This window comes from Anoplopoma fimbria, chromosome 8, assembly GCF_027596085.1.
Source record: "Anoplopoma fimbria isolate UVic2021 breed Golden Eagle Sablefish chromosome 8, Afim_UVic_2022, whole genome shotgun sequence".
Taxonomy (NCBI): domain Eukaryota; kingdom Metazoa; phylum Chordata; class Actinopteri; order Perciformes; family Anoplopomatidae; genus Anoplopoma; species Anoplopoma fimbria.
Window position 1 is genome coordinate 8,862,105 of NC_072456.1, and position 23,972 is coordinate 8,886,076.

Here is a 23,972-nt window from a genome sequence, read left to right on the forward strand (position 1 = left end):
TTCAAAGATATTTCATTTACCGTCATAGAAGACAACAAGAGACACAAAAAGAAAACGAGCATATATTACATCGGAGAAGCCGGAACCAGGGAATTTGTGTCAATTTTAGTTTGAAATGATTGATCAATAATAATAATAATTATTGAGTATTAATGTTCAGTCAATTGTCTAATCAATTAATCGACTTAATTGTTTAGGCTCTAGTTGATTTGGAATCCAGTCCTTCATTTCTAGAATTAATATAGTTTAGACATGACTAGACAACAGTAGGACGCTTTTTCCAACCACTCTATCTATGTTAACTATTTGTATTTTGTTGATGTTACGTTTATCGATGGTTATACCGGATTATTTTATTTTGGCATTGTCCCTTTGGACAGACACGGCTATTTGCGTTTGAGTTGGTGGATTTGTTGGTTGCTAGTCAGTAATGGAGAGACGTGCAAAGCGGCAGTTCTTTTGTACAGCCGACACGGTAAACAGCTTAACTGATTGCCTCCTCTGAAGAACTAATATGATTTGATGCCAACATCTCTGCCTAATTTCACCATGTCAACATTTCACATTTCAGCTGACATAAGAAGACCTGTTATGTTTAAACAGTCATGTTGTAAGCATGTGTCTGTAACATGGTTTAGAGGTAGAAATGGGTTGTATCCAGGGCCTGGTTGGACATGATCATACCTGGGTTAGATTGAGTTCTACCTATTATCTAATCATGTTTCTGTCTTTCTCTCCTGCCTAACCTGTCTATCAAGGTGTGTGTGTGTGTGTGTGTGTGTGTGTGTGTGTGTGTGTGTGTGTGTGTGTGTGTGTGTGTGTGTGTGTGTGTGTGTGTGTGTGTGTGTGTGTGTGTGTGTGTGTGTGTGTGTGTGTGTGTGTGTGTGTGTGTGTGTGTGTGTGTGTGTGTGTGTGAAGCAGAGCAAGACAATAGAGGGGATCAGGTTGCTATGAAACCTGACTTGCTAGCCACAGACAGGAGTGCCCGGGTGTGTGTGTGTTTTCAACAGACAGGTAGTAAATACTGTATAGTGGGAATGGCCTTAACTCAAACCCTTTGGTTTTGGGAATGGGTGTCACTGGATTAGGATTGCCTCACCAGTTATTTCTGCTGTCTGCAAATCCTTGAAAGACTTGCACAAGTATTGCGAGAGACAATTTTGATGGATTTTTATTATTGCCATGCATAATTACCACGACTAAAGACCGTAATGCCATTGCGTTGGATGTCTGTTCCTTTCAATTAATCTCCATTGGAACAAATGGAAAGAGGCGTTTCTTGCAAAGACACACATGACGCTTGATCTCGTCTTGAATTTCATGCTGGTGCACGTTTACATGAATGTCTTGGCTTATTATGCAAAATAACAGAACAGCCCAATAGACAAAGGTTTTATTGGTGGACCAATGAGGAAGCTGTTCACTGCCAAGCAACTATACAAGGCAACTGTTTGGCATGTCAAAGTACACATTACAAGCATTTTTTTTTTTTTACTACATTCTGTGTCAAAATTTCAGCAATGATATTATATGTATATAACAATTGCAAAAATGTACAACAATGGAATTTTGCCTTGGTTTCCAACATTTGTGGCACTGTTTTCTAACTCTATGAAAGGTGTCTTACATTAAGATTTAGTTGTCCTTGGCACAGCGGGCTGTTTTACTGATTCGTCAGTATTGTTGCCCCTGGCCTACTGTGTGGCATGCCTTCTTTTTCAGGAGGTTGCATTTAGTTGATTATAATGTGCTTTCACTCTATTCAGTAAAAAAACAAAAACATTTGCTGAAGACAAATTCTGAATTTATTGTTGTGTGTTCAAATGTAGTCCCAAAACTAGCTTTAAATAGTTTATAATACATATGTAAAATAACTAATGCCAATATATTTATTTTAATCAAAGCAAGTATTTAAAGAAAAATACAGTCCTGAATTTCCTAATCATTTGAATTTTGAGTTTATATGCAAATAACCTCTATAGATTACCATTACAAAGTAAAAGGATAACATTTACTAATTTTGATAGTTTACATCGACTTTGGTGCAGTTGAAATAAAGTTGGTCTCTTTTTCATATGACATGAAAAATCTCTAAAATGTTTGCTGACATAAGTCTGTCCAGTGAAAAGCTAGGACCTTATTGGGAATGTCAGTTACCAGCACCATGTCAACACTTTTGTGGATTTCTGTATTTTTTACTTAATTTAAATACTGTAAGAATGTAAGAAATCCAAGCAAAAATATCTTCTTTTTTATTTTTTATTGAATAAATGTCGCACATAAAAAGATTATAGAGCAGGTATTTGGCTAAGGAAAAAGGGTTGATTTTGAAGCTGAAGCAAAACAATGGTCATTATTAGGTATTGTTGTCTTTATGAAGCACAATGGCTTAAATATATAAAATAGTTTCTAGTTCTGTTTGTATGAAAGACACAAAGAGAGCGTGTGAATGCATGGCAGTGCTGCAGCAACAGAGTGTTTATTGTGGTAAAGGAGGTCAGATGGTGGAGTCAGTGTCATCCATGTTTGTTATCGACACATGACACACACATGTGCACTGTCTCTCTCTATCTCAAGCTCCCCCTTCTCTTATTAACTAGGTGCCATTCTTTACACAGTCAGCAAAAAAGCTTGTTATGCATTGACTAACTTCTGACTGGTTTAAGTGTGACTGTCACTGATTTATGGTCAGATTGTAGAGAGCACCTCCTTTTTATAAAGGAGTTTTATTTACAAAATATAAGTATATTAGTACAGCAATGCTGCTAGGCAACATTTGCTGGATGACTTGCAGAGATAATGGGCCCACTGTAGTGCTTATTTAGTGGAACAGAGAACCCTGTGGCGGGTTGGGTTAACGTTTGACTGACCGGTCTCTGACTCGGGACACAGACATCTCCTGATGGGTTTTGTCTCTGTCCTTCAAAGATGGACCATTAGTTAGAGAAAATTTCACCACAGCCAGACATATTTTGGGTGAAACTTGTATAACAATTAGTTTGAAAGGTGATCCGTCAAAACTGGCTGGGATTGTTTTCTTTTTTCAGTTAATCGTTTGGTCTATAATTTGTCGATAAAAAGCGATAAATGTCAATCATAATTCCCCCAAAGCTCAAGGTAATGTGTTCAAATTTCTTGTTCTGTTTGACCAACAGACTGATACACAAAGACATTCAGTTTTCAGTTATTAAAAAGTCATAAAAAAAAGACAGAACCTGAAATTTAAGAAGCTGAAGGTAGAACATGTTTGCCATTTTTGTTTGATAATGACTTTAAAACTATAAATCAGTTTCTGTGCTATTAAGCTGTTACATAGGAATCAACTAATTAATAAACATGTTAATTAGTTGACAAATCATTCCATCTCTAGACCAGAGTGACATCAATTTTTACTTTTAATATACAGGCCAGTAGACGGACCTCCATCTCTGTTGCTAGCATGATGTCCGTCTCTGTTTTAGTCCAGTTACAAAAGTGAAAACATGAAGTGGACAAGTGTGGACATTTTCAGCCAACATCTGGTTTCAGTGTTGAAAAGTCTGTGTTTAAGGTATTTATTAGCAGTTGCAATGCCTTTTCCTTCTGCTTTTCTTTTGGGTTTTTGGAAAGAGTTGGTCTTTCACAGTGTTTTCCCCTGAGTTGTGTCTGCTTGCACACAATGAACACAGGTTCCTGTTGAAACGCCTCCTGGGTGTTTGACTCGTCCGCCCACTTTAGAAATTGAAAGCACGCATTCCACGAGGACCTTTCAGGGAGATTACAGGAATACAAGATTTTCAGTTCTGATCAAGTTTCTTAGCAAATCTCTGACCGGAATGTCCTCTTTAAATCTGCTCAGCTGTTAGCGAGGTGTAAATCGATTCACTCTGAATCTGATAATCATCCATCTCAACGATACATGGACTGGGAAACAGAAGCTCCAGCTATTACATAAGAGTAGGAAACACCCATTTATTCACCTCAACTGAACCCTTTAAACCTTTAAACAAATGCATCACCTGATTTGGACAATAGGTGTTTCACCTCATAGGAAACCTATTTGACTCCATTGGTGTTCTTTGGGATGTACACATAACCAAAAGAAGTATGGTGTAGTTTTAATGCACTGATCAATGTGAATGGAGCTACACATGGAGTCACAGAGTGACTGTCTGACTATAGTCCCTGACTCAGAGCTCACTGAGATCCATGAGACTCACTCTCTGAATTATTTTAATCACAACAGCTTAAGAACAACAAGAACAACTACCAATCACATATTTCCTCTTTGGCTTGTATGGCCAGTTTGGTCAGTGTTTGTGTCATGCTACATGTAGTAGTTTCTGTTTCAAAAGGGGAAAGAAAACAAATGAAAATAGATTCTGCAAGGTAGAAAAAAATGTTCAAATCTCAGGAGGTGATTCTGAAAGGTCAAGTGTGTGTCAAAATAGCATTTTTATTATATATTGTCGTGCTGCAGAGATGACCTGCAAAAATCACACCATAAACATTTTATTATGTCTTTCAATGAAAATAAGAATAACAAAAAACTGTGAAATATGAGAGTTATGAAAAAGACAGAAAACTCCATAGCATACTATTGTTGTTTCCTCCCCGTTGTTTAACACATTGTTAAGCAGCCCTTTTACCCATTAACTTTTTAGGTGGTCAAAAACACTTAGGTGGTCAAAGCTGGTGCTTTTCACAGCAAAGGCCTTCCAGCGAATGAAACAGCTCATGGCTTTTATTGTGAATTAGCCACATGAAATGAAAAGGGACAGAAGATGGTCAGAAGTAGGTTCTGTAGCTATATATATATATATATTTGTACATGTTAACTGCTGTTTTGTTGGTTTTATACCAGTGAACTGCAGTGAAGGAAGGTGAAGAGCTGCCAGTGCTTATACAGTTTAAGCATTTATCAAACCTCCAACACACAGGTTGAGCTAATAGATAGAAGGGCTCTCTGTTGAAAGCATTCTGGGGAATCAGTGATCAAAATACAGTAAATCTTCAGGTTTAAACATCCGAACATTCAGCACCAAGTTTGTAAAGCAGTTCAGGCTGGCTGCTCCCGAAGCCTGCAGAGCAGTGAGGGAGGTGAAGTGAACAGTGGGCCAGTGCTCCTGTCTGTTTTGCCCATAGATGGAAATTGGAGACTTTTCAGCACAACAACGTTTTTAGCAACAAATCCAAGTCTATTCAAATCCAGATGCTCTCAGCAATGAAACAGCAAAGCGTGTGTGTGTGTACTCTAAAAAAATATGTACAAAGCACGCACATCCAGACGATGAAAAGGTTAAAGAGGGGAAAAGTCTGCACACTAGATAATGCTCCCATGAGCATATATTTATATTCCAAGCATAAAGCTCACTCGAAACGTCACTTGTGTCTATAATATACACAGAGGTATGAACTATGTGTGCTTACCTCATGGCGCTTTGGCCTCTACTCTCATATCAATTAGTTACAGGTCGACTCTCGTTTTGTCCAAAACCTCCAAAAGTTGAATGCTGTTATATATGATAAACAAACCAGAGAAAAAGTTATGAAAGACTATGAAAATACATACAGCAAGAATATTTTCCCCCCTTAACGTTTATACAGTACTGCACCATTAATTTGCAAATTAATGGTGCAGTACTTTACAATCATGTAATTATATCATTTACAATTTCGTACTTGATTTTCCAGAAATATTAATCAATTTCTGATATTGTGATTTAGATGAATGTGCGTGACTTAGCTGTTTATTCATATCACCCACCTCAGCTTATTATCCGTTATTGCATCTATGAAACAAGGCAGTGTAAACTAAAAACACAAAAAATCCATTCAAAGTTTGAGTTTATAGTTTGTGATCTGTTGAAATCAGGTTACTCAAACATGGTGATACTTTAAGATTGTTATTTAATCAAATTTGAGTGTTATTATGCAGACGTAGACCAAAATAATGTTTATCACACACAGATACTGGCCGGTTCTCCTGTTCTCCTATCCAATTTTCTTCCTGCTCTCCTCTTGTTTTTCTTACCTCCCCTTTCAAAATGCCTCTCTACTCCTCCCTCACACACACAAATATTGTCTCCTCCTCCCCCATCTCATTCCTGGAAGAGCCCTTCTTTCTTTTTCTGGTTGTTTTCGAGGAAGATGAACACAGATAGACGTAAACACACACACGCACACACACACACACACACACACACACACACACACACACACACACACACAGGCTCACACACACACAGTTCAGACAGAGCCCGGGGGTCGTCAGTGATGCCAGTGTTTCAGACAAGTTGACATTTCCCACCCAGTCTCTGTCAGTGTGTGTGTGTGTGTGTGTGTGTGTGATGCCAGTGTTTCAGACAAGTTGACATTTCCCACCCAGTCTCTGTCATGTGTGTGTGTGTGTGTGTGTGTGTGTGTGTGTGTGTGTGTGTGTGTGTGTGTGTGTGTGTGTGAGCCTGTGTGTGTGTGAGCCTGTGGGTGTTTGTGTCTGCGCTGGAATGCCACTGTGTGTAATTAGTCTTTTGTCCTAGCAGCATTTCCTATGCTAATTAACCTGCCTTCTCCCATGGAATGCACACAGGCTGCCTGGCTCTCTGATTGGCTGGGGAGGGCCTGCCGAGCGTTCTGATTGGTCATCAGGGTGTTCATGGACTGTGTGGGATCTACACACGGGGCGTCTTGAGCTCTGCTCGTCTAGGAGCTAAATGACTAATTTATTCTTTCACCCTGAGATCGAAGCTCATTAAAGCAGAGCAGTGTGGCTTTGCCAGTGAGAAACGCAGCACAAGTAGAACTGTGACCCAATTTTGGGGGTTTAAATCTGGGGAGGAAACAAATATTATTGTCCTCCAGTCACAGTGGCATGTGTCCAATTAGGAATGTGCCCACATACAAATTGTACAGTGTAATTATAATAGCCAATATTAAAGCCCTACTGATACTCGGCTGCTGCTCTTAACTCAAACATTTTTTAGATATGTACTAAGCGGGACTAAATTCTCTAAAACTCAATTGATTAAAAAAACACATTGTACAATGTAAATGAAATGTGCTGACTATATGGGTACTACTTGAATGACTATAATGTAAACAACAAGAGGCCATTTATTTGTCTATCTTTCTAATGTAAACATATGTAATTTTAAAATTTGTTTCTGAAATTCAGTAAGAAACCTTAAAGGTTAAAGCTTGAAGGTAGGTGATTGATATTGCATCTGTCTGAGCTCTAGGTAGGGACTGAACACTGAGTACAAATGCAAGTTTTCTCCATCCAGTACACGTTGTCCAACTGTGCTACTGTGGAGGGCATGCTGTTATTGCTTTGTTTTTGAACGCATCCCTTCCTGCGATTATGTGATGATTATGTGACAGGATGTTGTGTTGCTGATAACATGGCTATTGGTGCAGCTTTCTGTTGCTATCAGAGATCAGCTGTTATTTATGCATTATTAATATTGTACTATTACTACTTTAGAAACATTTTGAGAAAATGTGCTGGATATAGTGAAGAGGCCCCGGGGTAGACCCAGAACACGCTGGAGAGATTATATATCTCGTCTGGCCTGGGAACGCCTCGGGGTTCCCCAGGAGGAGCTGGAAAGTGTTGCTGGGGAGAAGGACGTCTGGAGGACCCTCTTTAGCTTGCTGCCCCCGCGACCCGGCCCCGGATAAGCGGAAGGAAATGGATGGATGGATGGATAGTGAACTTATATTATTCAGCATATATTGAGAATTTAAAATTGTTATTAATTTTGTGCATAACAGCTCTGTCAGCATTTCCTATATGAGGCTCTTATTTGTCTATCTGCTCTGGTCAATGAGCAACCAAGCGATTAACTAAGTAGTTTTTTTTGTTTATCTTTTTGGACGCTGCAGTGGACAAAGGGTTAGAGTTCATCTTTAAATAAATTACAATAACAAGGATATATGGTTATTTTGCAAAAACTAAAACTACAAAAATGTCGACACCAGGCTTATTTTACGCTGAACGTTACAATTAGCGACTAAGAACCAAAGAACCAAATTTCACTGAGGTAGAAATGCCATGGGAATATATTGGACATCTGCTGTACCATTTAGCAAGTCGGCATCCGCTGGCCGTGAGATAATATAAAAGAGTGAATAGCCTGAATGCTGAAAGATGCTGTCGGACTCTCTGAACAGACGGGATCAGTTACTGTACAGTGCAGGTGCTGCAGCAGCGTGGGTAACTGAGTGCAGCCCAGATTCTAAATCCCAGATCCAGACCGCTACGCTTAAACCATCCTCATCATTTTCATCCTCCTTCTGCTTCTCCTGCGAGCTGAAACACCCGGAGCACAGAGATGCTGTCATTTCCCCAGTGAGCCAGTGTGCGCTCAGCTTGCCACAAGCTACAGGATGAGCTCATACTCTATTACTTATTCATAGACAGCGTCACACAGGCTGACGCAACCAGGCAGACACAACGGCTAAAAAGGAGGTGGACAGGCGTGTTTGCAGACCAGGCTTGTAACAGACTGGGAGGCATTTAGCAGAGGCAACCTGACCGGCAGGACAAAAAAAAAAACCAGGCGTGCTGATATGTTTCTGTGTAACAGCCTGATGGTCTTTGTCACTGTTTCACATCTTGGCTGCATTAAAGCTAAATCTTTGTGTTTGAACTACAAAACAGGCTTGAATTTGGCAGCTAGACACTCAGATCTTTTTCACTCTCTCTCTCGCTGATGAAAACTGGCATTAGGCCTCGCAGAGACCAGTGGATGCTGTTTACTCTGCCAGTCCATGTTTCACCCCGTCACTGGTTTGTTTTATCATGCTGGGATCCTTTTGCTTGTCTCAGTTGTTATTTGTCAGCTTATTTTTAGCCCGTCTGTTTTTTATTCTTTGACTGCAGGCGTTCTCTTGTTCTGTTTTTTTAAGTAAGTCAAACGTTCTCCCCCAGACCACAGTGGAAACAAGACCCCCCCCGAGTCACAAGCTTTGATTAATCATTTGGGGACAGATTTACCCAACTACTCAACCCCACACAAACGGGTTGTTTTTCTCAACATATTTCATACACTGAAGTGACTGCTGGCAAAATACAGCTCAGCATGGCTGTTTTAATCTTTTTGTAATTGAAGAAGATGATGACTTAACAAACAAGGAGGTCAGCTGTCTTATATTTCCCTTGGTGACCCTTATTTGTTCCAGTTCAGGCCTTGGTTTGTGTTGACACACAAACAGAGAGAGACAGAAAGAGTAGAGTGGTATCTAGGGCAGCTCTCTTCATGGATATCATGATTTCAGCCTCCACGGTTAAGAACACTAAGGGAATGCCTTATCTCCACCTTTTTAAATTGTTCTGTGTTAACTGAGAAGTGTCTGTGTTTAAGTTGCTATACACCCACTTACGTGTGACACTTTGCCAACTGAGATCGAGATAAATGTGTTGTTTTTATTACTGTCTCAGTATGATCAGTATGCGGGTTTGTAACTACAAAGATGCAGATTTGATATCCAGTCCAACTCTGAATGAATACATTTTTCTTTTTTTTCAAACTTGATATCAGAAAAATATACCTTTTTTTTAAATATCATCCGGAAACTTGAAACTTGCTGTAAAGTTATCTCCCTGTGGTAACGCCGCTAGTATCTCTTTCATCGCTCTCACTGGTTGTGTGAAATATGCCAAACATGTAACAACTGATGGTTCACTGCCAAAGAGCAATGCGTTGATGAGCTATGTTTTTGGAATCGATCACTTAGAAGACCAACAAAATATGCACCTACTTACATATTGTAAAAAGGATTCATTTCAAACTGATTATTTCGTGCATTAAAAAAGGTCACTGAATGGTGGGAAAAGGGTGGAGATTGTTTGTTGCCCGTACCAATAGACATCTGACAACAAACCAGCTGCTGTAATCTCTCTCTCTCTGTCTCTCTCTCTCTGTCGCTCTCTCTCTCTGTCTCTCTCTCTCTGTTTGTGTTTGTGTGTGTGTGTGTTCAGGGGCTGTAAATAATTGTCTTTTTCCAGTTGAACAGAGCCATTGTTACCAGTCTATCTATCCTGAAGACACAAACTGACACACACATGGGAGAGATGTTTTGGTTGATATCACCTATACAGAACTGGTTCACTGCATTGTGCTGGGATCATATGTTACACATGTCATAATGTTATCACTAGAATGATATCAATAGTTAAAAAGAAGAATTACTTGAAAATAGTGTTTAGATTAGAAATCGTTTTATTTTCCATTATTTTCAAGCTGGCATCCATGTATCATTTGTTTGCATCATGGAGGCTAATTCTCCTTCTTGGCAAAACATAATCCTCATATTGATCCTAATTTTGGCTCCTTATAATGTTGGCTGTGCATGCATTGAATCTGCAGATGTATTTTTCCTAATTAGTTTTGTTCTACATTTCATGTACGGTATTTAATATGTACACACGGCAGAAATGGACCACTCTTACCGCTGAGTCATTGACAGGGCATGTGTGTTTTATTTGTGACTATAAACAGGCTTATGTTCAGGCGGACAGACTCCTGAGTCATGTAACCCTGCAATGTAACCTCAAATGACGGAAAGATAAAGTTTTTCCATCCAGCTGTAAAGGCACATTCGTTTGACTTTTTATTCATTCATTTTCTTTATCTGCTGAATCCTTTCAAATGTCTATTTAAAAAAAATAGTGTTTTTCTTGGTTTTGTAAATCCAGAGGCACTATTGATTTAATTAAAAATACTGTTCTCTCTCTCTCTCTCTCTCTCTCTCTCTCTCTCTCTCTCTCTCTCTCTCTCTCTCTCTCTCTCCTCCTTTCCACCTCTTCCTCTGCCCTCCATGTTATTTTCTTCTCCAGGACCAGTTTGATAATCTGGACAAGCACACTCAGTGGGGGATCGACTTTCTTGAGCGCTACGCAAAGTTTGTCAAGGAGAGGCTGGACATAGAGCAAAACTACGCCAAGCAGCTACGGTACACACACACACACACACACACACACACACACACACACACTTATATATATACATGCGTACATGGGTAGTAGCTATGGAGACACTCAATCCATTTTGGCTCTTTCTCTTGCACCTACAAAAACAGTAAGCCTTTCGGACTCAAGGATCATACAGACAATCTCCTAAACTGATATTTAATTTTCCTGCATTATACATTTCATACATTTAGGAACAAGCCTTGTTTAAATCATTTTATATATTTTCTTTTTATATATTGTGACCCTGATCACCTTTACAATATTTTTGTCTTTTGTTCACTGCATCAGATAAGGCGATCATACAGTCAGAAATGCTGACTACATGTTCTTTGACATGTTCTTTGTTTTGTTGGCACGTTCTGAAGCATCCTAAACACAGCTCTGGTTCCATTACTTTACACAATACAGGGGCACTCATTTTCACTTCAGACGCCACACATCTGTAGTCTGATCTCGGCACAGGGGTTGAGAAGGTTTGGACTTTGTTTGGGCAGCTTGTCTTCATCTCCAGCTTGCACATATTACTAAAGTTCAAACGCATATTGGACAATATCAGCACTTAGTGCAAATAATTGAAAATGTTGAAATAAAGACAATCACGTTGTTAATCACCAGTGGTGATATATAATTTATTTGCTGGTTTTAAATCCAATGTTGCAACGAATTAATCCTCATCAAAAACCAGTAGAGTCCCAGTGGTTTATTTCAAAGAGGGGAAATTCCTTCAGAATATGTAACACACACACGCACACACACGCAACACACCGTACTGCTGCTGGAGGTCTGAAGAATGATCAAAGATGGAGCTGTGTGTTGACGTGTACACCTTTTTACACTACACGTATGTCAGACAATAAAGCAGTCAGAAAAGCTCCTTTTTTGTCGTTGAAAACTCAGAATCACACACACACGCACGCATACACACCCATGCACACATTCTTAAAAGCCTCAACTCTCTAGTTAAATCATTAACTCGCTGCATTACTGGAGCCTGAGGGAACGGACCGGAAGAAGCTTTGATGTCTAAATCTTTGATTCATCTTTAATAAAAGACTGAGAGACTGAGTGTGTGCGTGTGTGTGCCTGACTGCCTGCCTCTTGTTTATTTACCTGTCCCTCCACCAGGCTTAAAATATCAGACAGTATTTGTAACCTCTGTGTCTGCTTCTCTCTCTCTTTGCTATCAGGAACTTGGTGAAGAAATACTGTCCAAAGCGCTCTAAAGATGAGGAGCCGAGGTGAGTAAAATTGGATGATTGGTTCTATTTTCCAGTCCTTCTGCTTTTATTTACATTGTGTAGGCCTTCACACTGGAAGTGCTTCCATTCATTTTTTTCTTACTGCAAATTTACAAACGGTTTAATTGGTCATTTGACAACAGTGCGCTTCACCCTCCTGGTTCAGATCCCTAGACTCCATCATCTCGAAATTTTACTGAAAAAATAAGACGCCTAGAATCAAATTAACCACTTTACAAAAATCCAAAACCCAAGGAGGTCTGAAAGCACAAAACTTTCTTCATTACTTTGTTGCTCATCAACTCCAATACATTCACAAATGGACAAATCCCAATCAATTTAACAACTCCTGGACAGACATAGAACAAACATTGTGTAAAGACATCTGTATTTCGGTCTTAACATTCATAGGTCGCTCCATCACACGCTGATTCAAAAACCTGACCATAGCTACAACTCTGACAGCCTGATGGAAATTCCAGCAAATAAATAACACAACAATCGCAACTTATTAACAGAAAACCCTACATTGTTCATCATGGACTCTTAGAGGTATCACACATATCGTCTTCTATAATAACACTCTTGTCTCATTTTCTTATTTGGTTCAGAAGCACCAAATCTTTTTAGAATATCTACAGATAACATCCTCTATTCAGAATAAAATCAACATTAAATGATTTAACTCAGAACTTCCTCCACTAACATGAACTTCCTCCTGTTTAACATCACTATAAGAAAAAATGTATGATCCAAAATCCACAAGATAATCTCCGCATCTGACCTAACAATATCCTTCCTTCAAAAAAATATTAAAAATTGAAAAATTAAAAGTAATTGCAAAATAAAAAAGAATGAATGGAAGTAATTTATATATTTTATTTTAATTCACAATTATCACTGATTGTACACAGAAATGTAAGGTCTGTAAAAATGTCTACTCCTTTATGTAATAATATTTCTTACACAACAATTACATATTTCTGACAAACAAACAGACCAAGGAGAAAGGGTAGGGAAAAGACAGAAGAGTCATCTTAGCAAAGGAACATGTTAAATTGGAAAATTCGCACTAAAAGCATTCACTACAAAAGCTAAAATGATGCAGGAGATTTATGCAATAATATAAGCTATCACGTTACAGAACACAAGTCCATATATTACTCTGTAGACATCTCTTAATGAACACTGTGTGGCTGCAGATGCAGGTGGGAACAGACCAGGTAGAAAGCATATAGTGTGCGCCGTGTTAATCACATGATCTGTGACGTGTGTCTGTTGTGCAGGTTCACCTCATGTCTGTCCTTCTACTCTGTGCTGAATGAACTCAACGACTATGCTGGTCAGAGGGAGGTGGTGGCGGAGGAGATGGCTCACAAGGTGTACGGAGAGCTGATGAGGTATGGCCAAGACCTCAAAGCTGAGAGGAAGCATGTGAGTACACTGACAAGTTCATACTCCACTGCCCTCTGCATATTATTCAATACAAATGACATATGATGCTAGTTTTTTGTGTTTTCCCCGAGAGAAAACCTGTTTCTCCCTGTCATGAAACGGATGTTGCCGTTTGCCCTTTGTATCCTGTGTGTCGCCTCATATGCATTCATTTTCAGTTTGGCTTCACTCAAGAGGATAAATATTGCTGGATGTGATGTTAACCATCTGTTTTTTACTTCCACCATCTGCTGATGCCATAAGCTCTGAACATTTGAGGTCCATGTGCTTTAGAAGAACAGCGCCCTCTTCTTGTAAAGCACAGAATATCAGTGACACATTCTAAGGCACAAATGCACACGCTGCTGTTTTCAGTCTTACTTGTTTACGTTGGTCTTAGTGATGTCTGAAAACTATAAAGAAAGGGATTTATTTGTTTGTATTTTGATGTTGAAAAAACGAAAGCTGATTCTTGACCCTTTAGAAATAGGATTTTGTTCAAAACAGCCCCATTTCAAGGACTACTTATCCAGCTTTTTTGAGTTCTGTAAAAGGCTAATAAGTACTAGGATTGCAAAACGTTCATAATGATGTAATAAGTAACTAGTGCAGTTAAGTCTAAATTTGTCATTTTACTGCTTTAGTCACTGGACTCTGTCCTGTGGATTGTTATTGACTCTGTCCTGTGGATTGTTATTGTTTTCGTGACTAGCACAAATTGTTTAAGTCCAGTCAGTCTGTGTATATGAATTTGTTTTTATATACATTATTTATGTGTGTTTCTCTCTCTCTCTCTCTCTCTCTCTCTCTCTCTCTCTCTCTCTCTCTCTCTCTCTCTCTCTCTCTCTGTCTCTCTGTCTCTCTGTGTGTGTGTGTGTAGCATCTACAGGAGGGCAGGAAGGCCCAGCAGCATTTGGATCATTGCTGGAAACAGATGGACAACGTAAGTGAGGAGGGAGGGATGATGATGAGGAGGAGGAGGGATGGAGAGAAGAAAAATGAAGTGTTTAGTGTAAATATTCTCTGTTTAGGGACTGCCAGCTGTATTCATCTCATACTTGTTTGCACAAAGAATGCGAGAAATGCTAACAAAGGTAACTGTAGGACAAATAGGGATCAAACCCCAACCCCCTAACCCCCCCCTTATTCCACACATGTCATTATTTATTGAAGCGACAAATATGACATTCCTGATCCTTGGATATGCTTTTATATCAAAATTGTATTATAGGCTCCTCTGTTCTATTTGGTTCAAATAATTAGAAAGGATAATATGAGAACGGAGCTTTTCTTCTTTCTTGGCAAATTTCCCAGTCTATGGGGACCAAAGACAGGGGCTAGGACCAGGAAACACATGCACACACACACACACGCACACGCACACACACACACACACAGAGACCTTTGTGTGTTCACAAGCCCCCCCGAAAAAAAAATCAATACGAAGCCAAGGCCCATGTGCCACATTTGGCCCTCTACAATCTTCTATTTGGTTCCTAAAAAGCTCCAGAGAGAGATTATGTTTGTTCCCTTTCTGAGGTCATACAAGTGCATTTGCTCAGTTATTTTATAACAATCTGCTCATTAGACCACATATAATTAACCACCACAATTCCATTAGAGCTGAAACGCTAATAGCTGCTTGTTGAATTCATATTTAATCGTAAATGCCCGGTTACATTTTCTGGCCTGTAGCCTGTTCGTTGAGTTACTTTGCTCTGACACATTTGATGGAGAGTGTTTTTATTGTATTGTCTGCATGACTTTAATAGTGACTACTTGGTGACTGGACTGTAATGTCTCAGCTATTCACTGTGTTTCCTTCACTAATGTGACCCAGATGGGCTGGCAGGAAGTAAACTATCTCTCTCTGTCTGATTCATCTCCCTCTCTCCCTTTCAGTTTTTTTTTTAAACTCTCATTCACATTTCTTTTAGTTTTTTTTTTTTCACTGAGGAATGAATGACAAGAAAGAGAGACGGTGCATTATAATGAAGAGGTTACACTCTATGTCCTTTGTGTTTCTTGATATGTTTAACATTTTGCCATCTTTCTTTTTCTGTCTTTTTTTCCTTTTTTTTTTTCCAGAGTAAAAGAAAGTTTGAGAGAGAGTGTAAAGAAGCAGAGAAATCCCAGATTACCTACGATCGGTTAGATAATGACATCAACGCCACCAAATCAGAAGTGGAGAAGGTAGGAAGTTCCCACATTCAACACAAGTTCAGTAAATAATAAGTTTGTCTTTGAGCCAGCTTTTACTTTCTTTTATTGCCAGTGAAAATACCAGCATGTTTACTTTCATTCTAAAGTGAACACATGACCAAAATTATTGGATGAGCTGTAGCTAAACTCCTTACAGGGATTAAACACAGTTCTTTCATATTTTGAACGTAACATTTTAGCAATTAAATACCCGAATAACTTTATCTCATATTTAGTTTTCCTTAAAGTTAGTAGTGTATAATAATATGATGCCTATGAAATTATACTGTTGCTCCTTTCCCCCTGCACACTTACTGTATAATTAGACTATGTGGATTAAGTTGAAGCTTGAAGGAAAATAAGCCTTTCCAAATAGAGGTTAAAGCACTGCCCACTAAGCCTTGTTTTTAGATGAGGTACTGTCTAAAAACTGTTTTTAACCGAAAACTATGGAAACTATAATAGTGCTCAGAGAGCGCAGACCTCTGCCAAGCCCAGATGCCCTATTTCACAATGTTAACTAAATTTAAAAATAATATGTGTATTCGCCCTGTCATTCGGATCTGCTCCAAAATTGAATGGGTCCTTCCTCGGCCCACAATACACCCTTCCGTCAGGTTTCATGAAAAGTAGTTTTTCTGTTACCCTGCTGAGAAGCAGACAGACGAACAGAAAACAAACCAAATCAAAAACATAATATCCTTAAGAGGGGATTAGAAATACTAATTTTAAATATTTATTTATTGACAGTGTTCAGGGTAGTAGAAATAAGTAGCATCATATGTATGTGGGGTTTGTGCTTTTGGACTCAGTTGATATTTATTAAAACATTACATTGCAAAATATCAATTTATTTCTACCATTGGGTTCAGAATGTCTCTAAGTACCATTTTCTGCTCGTGTGGTCATGTTGGACAAACAAGAGGTTGTTGAGGCTTCAGCTAATGGTTCGGTTGTTTGTGTTTATGTAATCGTTCAGGCCAAAGCCCAGTTTTACCTGCGCACTCACATGGCTGATGAGAGTAAGAACGAGTACGCCGCTCAGCTGCAGAACTTCAACGCAGAGCAGTGGAAACATTTCAACAACGCCATACCACACATCTTCAAGGTAAAGCAAACATGTTGTACTGTAGCTTCACTTCCATGTTTGACGTGAGTTTGTTGTTTGGATATCTAAAGGTCACCAGCAGCACAGGAACGTTCACTTTTTACCTACTGCTTTACCTATTTGTAATGTTTGAAATCAGCTTGTCACTAACACACGAGCCGTCATGTTTAGAGGAAGTGTTGTGTCCTGCATAAGTGCCCTATTAAATGTTTAATTAAGCATCATATCTCATGTAAACCATTACTTATAAACAGACTTGGTATCTGTGCTGCCCAAGGAAAGGATCTGCTAACTCTGACTGGCCGTTTACTGCTAAAAGGCCTGTAGAAGTGACAATAAGAGCAATTTGTTAATAGTGTTTATTCCAATTCCTCTGCTCCGTGTTACAGAATTTGCAGGACATGGACGAACGTCGAACGGTGAAGATTGGAGAGACGTACCGGAGCTTCGCTGAGGCAGAGCGGCGAGTCATTCCTATCATCTCCAAATGTCTAGAAGGAATGGTTTCTGCTGCCAAAGCTGTCGATTTGCGAAGGGTATGTAGAACTGTGGAGGATGGATGTTAAGAAAGGCGATAGAAAACAGTTCCTACCATCTTCAGAAAACCTCCCTGAAGAAATAAGCTGTTACTTAACATTGGGGAAGGATGGCGAGAAGGAAGAGGAGAACCTATTTTTATATGCCTGGTATCTCTTTTTGTCTCCCACCACTCATCTGTTTCTATCATCCCTTCTCTCCAGGATTCAGCCATTGTCGTGGAGTCGTTTAAGTCGGGCTTCGAACCTCCAGGCGACTTCCCCTTTGAGGACTTCAGTCAGCATCTGAGCAGATCGGGATCAGATGGGACCATCAGCAACACACCCAAAGGAGACCGAGAGAGAGAGAGAGATGGGGCCCCGGGGCCACGATCCGACCCGAAACACCCAATGAGCAGAACCAAGAACAAGCTGTGGCTGTTTGGGAAGAAACCTAAGGTACGAGGATTGAAGGGTGCTTGTCTGGTTTGGGTCATTTTTATCTAATGAACCAGAAGTGCCGGAAATAACACTATAAAATAATGACGTAAAAAGTCAACACTAACGCTTCTTCATCTAGACCAACAACTATATGTTATAGCTGAGAAATATACAGAATGATTAGGGAATAATTGGAGTGGTTATCGGTGTGAATCAACCTCTTTCAGAAGATTTGTCAAATTGAGCATCGTCCCATCATACTAGTGACAACATTTGCCATATTTCACTTTGTTTCTAATTACTGTGTTCAAGAAGAGACAGGGAAACAGGTGCAATTCCTTTGAAAGCAAGTAGGAGTTGTTCTCTTGTTGCATCATTCTTTTTAATGTTTGGAGTTGTTCTCTGGTGGCATCATTTGTTTCATGTTTTAGAAACCTTTTTTAAACTGAAGATATGAGACAAGCTGGATAAACAAATAATTACCATATAACTGCTAATATAAACGGCAACCTCTTCTGGAAAGCTTTTAAAAAACATTCACAATTGATTTTTTTTTTATAAATATCTAAGTGCAGATGTCATGTTCTTCTATCCATGGACAGTAGACAATGTCATCACAAATATGTTTGCTCATTTTAGAAACGTTTTGCACAAGTCCTTTAAACATTGAATTAAAACTGTTAACAGCATCAAAATGTCTGCTTGTGCAGACTGGATGTTCGGTTGTCAACCAAGTTTTTATTAATGTTGCTGGTTGATGATTCACTGGATAGTAATGTAATTTGAGAAAACACCATGTTCACTTCCTCACAGACCCATTAAAGTCAGTGCTACAGTAATAGTTCACGACCCTGCAGCTGCATATGAGCTTTATACCGTAGGTCACATGCTGAACACGTGTTTTATTACTTTCTCTGCTCCTCAGTGGTTTTCTCATCTTGTCTTGAGTTGTAGGTTTTTGTCACCTTTCCAGTGTTTGCAACAGCACTCTCAGATTGTTTCTCCGATACACTTCTTGGACCTTGACCCTCTCCATAAAGACCACATTGGTTAATCATTAAATCCGCTGTTGGTTTATGTTGGCGTCATCAGCTGCCTCACAGTATCAGGAAACTCTGTAACATTAAATATTCATGACTAGATAAGGTACAATTAAAGTAACAAAAAAATAACTATTTATCTTTATTCATCAACTCTTTATTTTTATTGTTTCAAAAATTGTTACATCCTTTTTGGTATTTAGAAGTATGTGCCATCACCTTTTTTTTTTTTTTTTTTCCAACTTTGTCATAAAATATTATGTTCATTTAGGGTTTCTTCACTCACACTAAGATGCTGTTTGAGAAAATACATTATCAAAGCCTTTGATGAATTCCTAATGATTGATTTCCTGTTGGTTCCCTACACACACACATATATCAAACAGTGAGTCACACGAGTCATGCTTATGACTCTTTCATGACTCGGCGGGAATCCTGTGAATAACCTCCATGTAAACCTGAATGCTTTAATGATGAAGACTGTGTCGTTCTGACCTCTGGCTTTGTCCTCTCCTCCTGCTCCCCACCAGTCCCCTTCCTCTGTTCCTCCTCCACCACCTTCCTCCTCCTCCTCCTCCTCCCGTCCCCGGTCCACCTCCCACATTTTCACTCAACCCCGGTTCAACACTGACTTAGTGGCTCACTACTTTTCTGAGATAAAGACTACAATGCCCAGGATCCCCCAGAATTTGAGGGGCCTGAGGAGAGGGGTGAGACAGGAAGTAGCGTTCTAGTGTGTTTGATTGACAGGTTGACGTGATTTCTGTTTATTTGACTTGTTCTACAGGGTGTCTGCAACTTCCAGAACATATGTTGAATTATATTAATCTCAAGAACATTCAATGGCCTTAAATGTATTATTTTTAATCTCAAAGCCAGTTTTTTAGATCACAAATGTGTTGTGGATTTCAGGGAACGTTTTTTCTGCTCTCATAGGTCTGATTTGATTAATATTTTTTAAATGTCACTTTATTTTTAAGTTAATGAAACTTGCAGACACCATGTTGTGTTTCTCTCATTCATATCTGGGGTTGTTTCTCCTTTTCAGCTTCACTTTCTTATTCCCTCTATTTCTTTTGTTTTTGTGTGCTTCTCTCTCCTTTCATTTATGAACAGATCTTTGCTTCAATCACAAGATGGAGGATCCTTGATGATCGTTGATGTGTGTGTGTGTGTGTGTTGTGTGTGTGTGTGTGTGTGTGCTTGTTAGGGATTTAAGGGGTTTTTAATGCTCTGGTTGCAGTGTTGTGTGGGGAAAACAGGGACTGAAACGTGTGTTTCCATCAGCAGGTGTGTTGCTCTGCTGATGGCCTGAGCTTGCAGTGATCCGTGTGTGTTTGTGTTGGAGTGGCTCTGCTAACGGTGTCAGTTTGTTCTGAAACAGAACTTTCTGCTTTCAGACAGTTTAACAAACTTGAGAATAACACTTGGCTTCAGTGCTAAGCCAAGGCCGACCGTCAGTGTGACTACTATAACAACTGCTTATTGAATATTATCTAATTTAGAGAGGTGTTTTCCAGACAGGAAGAGGATTTGATCTATTTTATATCTACTTTAATAGGAATATACTAGAAGGCATTTTGTATCCTAATTTGTCTAAATGAATTATTAATCATCAATGTATAGTCACTATTTTACTTTCACAAAAAGCCTCTTAGTAATTGAAAGGTGTTATTTTTTTGGTAATTTTACATCAAAGAGATTAGATAAATGAATAAATGCTGCCTAACTGCAAACGAAAACCTCCATTTAAAAAAAAATCATGAAATCATTTTAAACCAGCAGGATGGTATAAGTATTCAATAGTTCATATGCATTAAACTGTTATTTAGTAAACATGAACTATTAAAGAATACTCATACCGTGTTCAATGATTCACTTTTGATGTTGTCATGGAGTTTCACCTTCTGGAAGCACTGGGAACATGTATCGGTCTTACTGGTTTTCATGCTGACCAACTGGCTTGTTGGTGGCTGTTTGACATACTGACAACTAACCAGCGTCCCATGTTGTTTGTCTCTTCTTATTGTAACTGTTAATGCGTCAGTGGTCAGTCAAGATGGTAAGTGTGTGTGAGTATGTGTGTATAGAGTAGTTATAGAAAGACCCAGCAGTGTAGGTGCTCATACATGTCTCCTTATGTCCCCTAGTGTCCAATAAGTAAACCCTGTAGACATAGAAAAGTCTCCTTACCTAGTTAAAGTAGATGTCCTGTCTTATCCAATATTACACACACACATAAATACAATTAGAGTTCTTCAGATTTTGTCAATGTTTCCCCATTTAAATGTCACCTACTGTACAGTTTACCTGATCAGTACTGACACAGTCCCAGAAGGCAACAGAGGTAACTTATGAAGCAAAATAATTGTTATTAGAAAGCAACAAGGAAGAACAAAGAAAATATTTAACTTTATTTCGCAAACATGGCAACAAGTATCTGAATATTCAAATATGAATTATCATTAAGCCCAAGTAATTGTTTGTACTTTTATTTTTATTTTATTTCCTACACGGGTGTCGGTTTCTTTCAACTTCACCATGTGTTGAGATGTTTGCTGCATCAGTCAGTTTTAAGTTTCTGATTTTTATGTTTATTTGTCTTTCTTTTTTTTTTGTTGCCACCAGGCCCCATCTTTGGAGGATTTCAGCCACTTACCCCCCGAGCAGAGGAGGAAGAGGCTGCAGCAGAGGATCGACGAACTTGGCAAAGAGCTCCAGAAAGAGATGGATCAGAGGTTGGGCCTCACCCTTTTCTTATTCCTTGCCCAGTCCAACTAGTCAACAAGCATCTAGAAAAATCATATCAAGGGAAATAAACCCAACCTGGATGTGTCTTTATGTTGTTCCTCACTTTGACCATTGAGCTGCTTATTATCATTAATCCATCCCATTGACCCTTGTGCATGTTCGTTCTTTGTCTCCCAGAGATGCCCTGAACAAGATGAAGGATGTGTATGAGAAGAATCCGCAGATGGGAGATCCCAGCAGCCTGCAGCCCAAGATATCAGAGACCATATGTAACATGGAGAAGCTGCGGTCGGAAATCCACAAAAACGAGGTATGAAAGAAACGAGGTTTGGACGTAAATAGAGTCACGAAAACCTGACTGTAAAACCCAAGAAAGAGGTGGAGGAGAAGAGAAGAAAGGATGCTTAAAAAGTTAAAAAGTGTCAGTTTAGATTTGTGTCAAGTCTTTAATAGTGGGTAAACTACATAAAGAGATGCTCTGTGTGGGTGATGGCGGTGTCGATCACAATATACTACTTGGGATGTTAACAGAAGCCTCCTCTCTCCCTCTTTGTTGCCAGACTTGGTTATCTGAGGTGGAGGGAAAGCAGAGCTCCAGAGGAGACAGAAGACACAGCGCTGACAACCACCATCACACTCCTCAGGGCAGAGAGAGGTAACCTCCTTCACAAGAACACAAAAAAAAGACATGTGAATATGTCTCTACAACTATTGTTACAAGGTATATTTATGAAAACACAAAACCAAACTTGCTGGCTTTAGAGTATGCTTTGTATTCTTCCTCTGTATTTGATTTATGGAATCATCAAACAAATAATTTAAATAGTAATTATTGACTTTAGGAGTCCTTAATTTTGTAATAATACCCTAAGAAGTTTCATATCAAGAACAGTGTAATTTGGTTCTCATGATAAGGGAAAATTAAGTCAGTTCAATTGGTATTCTTCCATTAAAGTAATTAAAATACATTTCTTATGTAGGCTAGAAAGTATTTTCATCAGTGCACAGCAGGTTCGCTAAACATAAAACTTTGAAATCTATATACAAGCAAGTATACAATTCAACAAATACGAAGAATGAAGTTTCAAATTAATAATATATCATGAACAAACTAATTACTTGAGTTTAATTCCACCTATAATTAGTACCTGATTACATCATTATTTGCCGATAACACTGGTAGGGAATTTTAAGAAAGTTAATTTCTTATTACAGACCGATTTTAAAATTAAGCATTGTTAGCAATTCTGCATGTCATTGTTGAATGTGTTGGATTGTAGTTAATTCCACATTGAATGGAGGTAAAAATATCCACAACATATGAAGGTTACCATCTTCATTTTGTATCTAGTAATTCAGTATTGCAGCTTTCTCAGGATTTATTTAAAAAAAAGTTAACCTTAACTAAATGTTCCTGCTAACATCCATTTTTAGTCAAGAGAACAAGAAGAAGGAAGTATTTTAATCACGCAAACACCAAGCTCAGTCCCGCTGCCTGTTTCCCATCAGCCCTGAGGGCAGTTATACAGATGACACCAGTCAGGAGCATCACACACCTCAACAGCGCACCAGTCCTCCAAAGCCCGGACAACCCAACCCCGACCTGCACGAGTTTGATGACGAATTCGATGACGACGACCCGCTGCCCGTCATCGGACACTGCAAGGCGCTCTACTCCTTCGATGGTGAGGACAAACTGCATAAAGTGTCGAGTTAGCTATGTAAAGTAGAAAAACAACACTTACCTGTATATGACAGCCTGCCTCTATTCTACAAAACCAACCACGCTATGAAAAGAGCTCAACTGTTGTGTTATTACGGTTTTGTGTAGATATTTTTCAAACATTAAACAAACTATTGGTTTTCTAAGCTAACTAGCCAGGTGGCTAACTTGGCAGTAAAGCCAATATGAATGTAAACATGTTGCTACTTATAATGGTTACTAGCTTCCAAATGTTAGCATCTGTGAAACTTGTGATTTGTTTGACATTAAGACAGTGATGGTTACTTGTACAGACACCGAGGGCTACTTAGCTAACAAGTTAACATGATAGGAGTCGGTTATCTTCTTTCCTAAGATATGATGCTTGTGTGTACCAACATAAAAAAACTAAATTCACAAAAAAGTACTTTGAAGGATCCAAAACTAGCCTTGGTGTGTGTTTACTGACGCTATGATTTGTTTGACTCTCAGGTCAGAACGAGGGCACACTGGTGATGGCAGAAGACGAGGTAACACTTGTTTGAGAACTTTAATAACCCATATTAATCCAGAACTCATTGCCTTCA

General features: G+C 39.0%; 1 protein-coding gene across 2 annotated transcripts in view; it reads left to right on the forward strand.

The window, feature by feature from the left end:
* Positions 1–23,972, forward strand: part of fnbp1l (formin binding protein 1-like) — a 42,570-nt gene that overhangs the window by 14,140 nt on the left and 4,458 nt on the right. For both annotated transcript variants that reach the window (XM_054603556.1, XM_054603555.1), the window contains exons 2-14: positions 10,820–10,935; positions 12,142–12,192; positions 13,479–13,626; positions 14,507–14,569; positions 15,715–15,819; positions 16,808–16,936; positions 17,326–17,472; positions 17,677–17,910; positions 21,561–21,670; positions 21,861–21,993; positions 22,244–22,338; positions 23,193–23,368; positions 23,878–23,915. In XM_054603556.1, the coding sequence (XP_054459531.1) occupies positions 10,820–10,935; positions 12,142–12,192; positions 13,479–13,626; positions 14,507–14,569; positions 15,715–15,819; positions 16,808–16,936; positions 17,326–17,472; positions 17,677–17,910; positions 21,561–21,670; positions 21,861–21,993; positions 22,244–22,338; positions 23,193–23,368; positions 23,878–23,915 (1,545 nt within the window). The remainder of the gene's footprint in view (positions 1–10,819; positions 10,936–12,141; positions 12,193–13,478; positions 13,627–14,506; positions 14,570–15,714; positions 15,820–16,807; positions 16,937–17,325; positions 17,473–17,676; positions 17,911–21,560; positions 21,671–21,860; positions 21,994–22,243; positions 22,339–23,192; positions 23,369–23,877; positions 23,916–23,972) is intronic.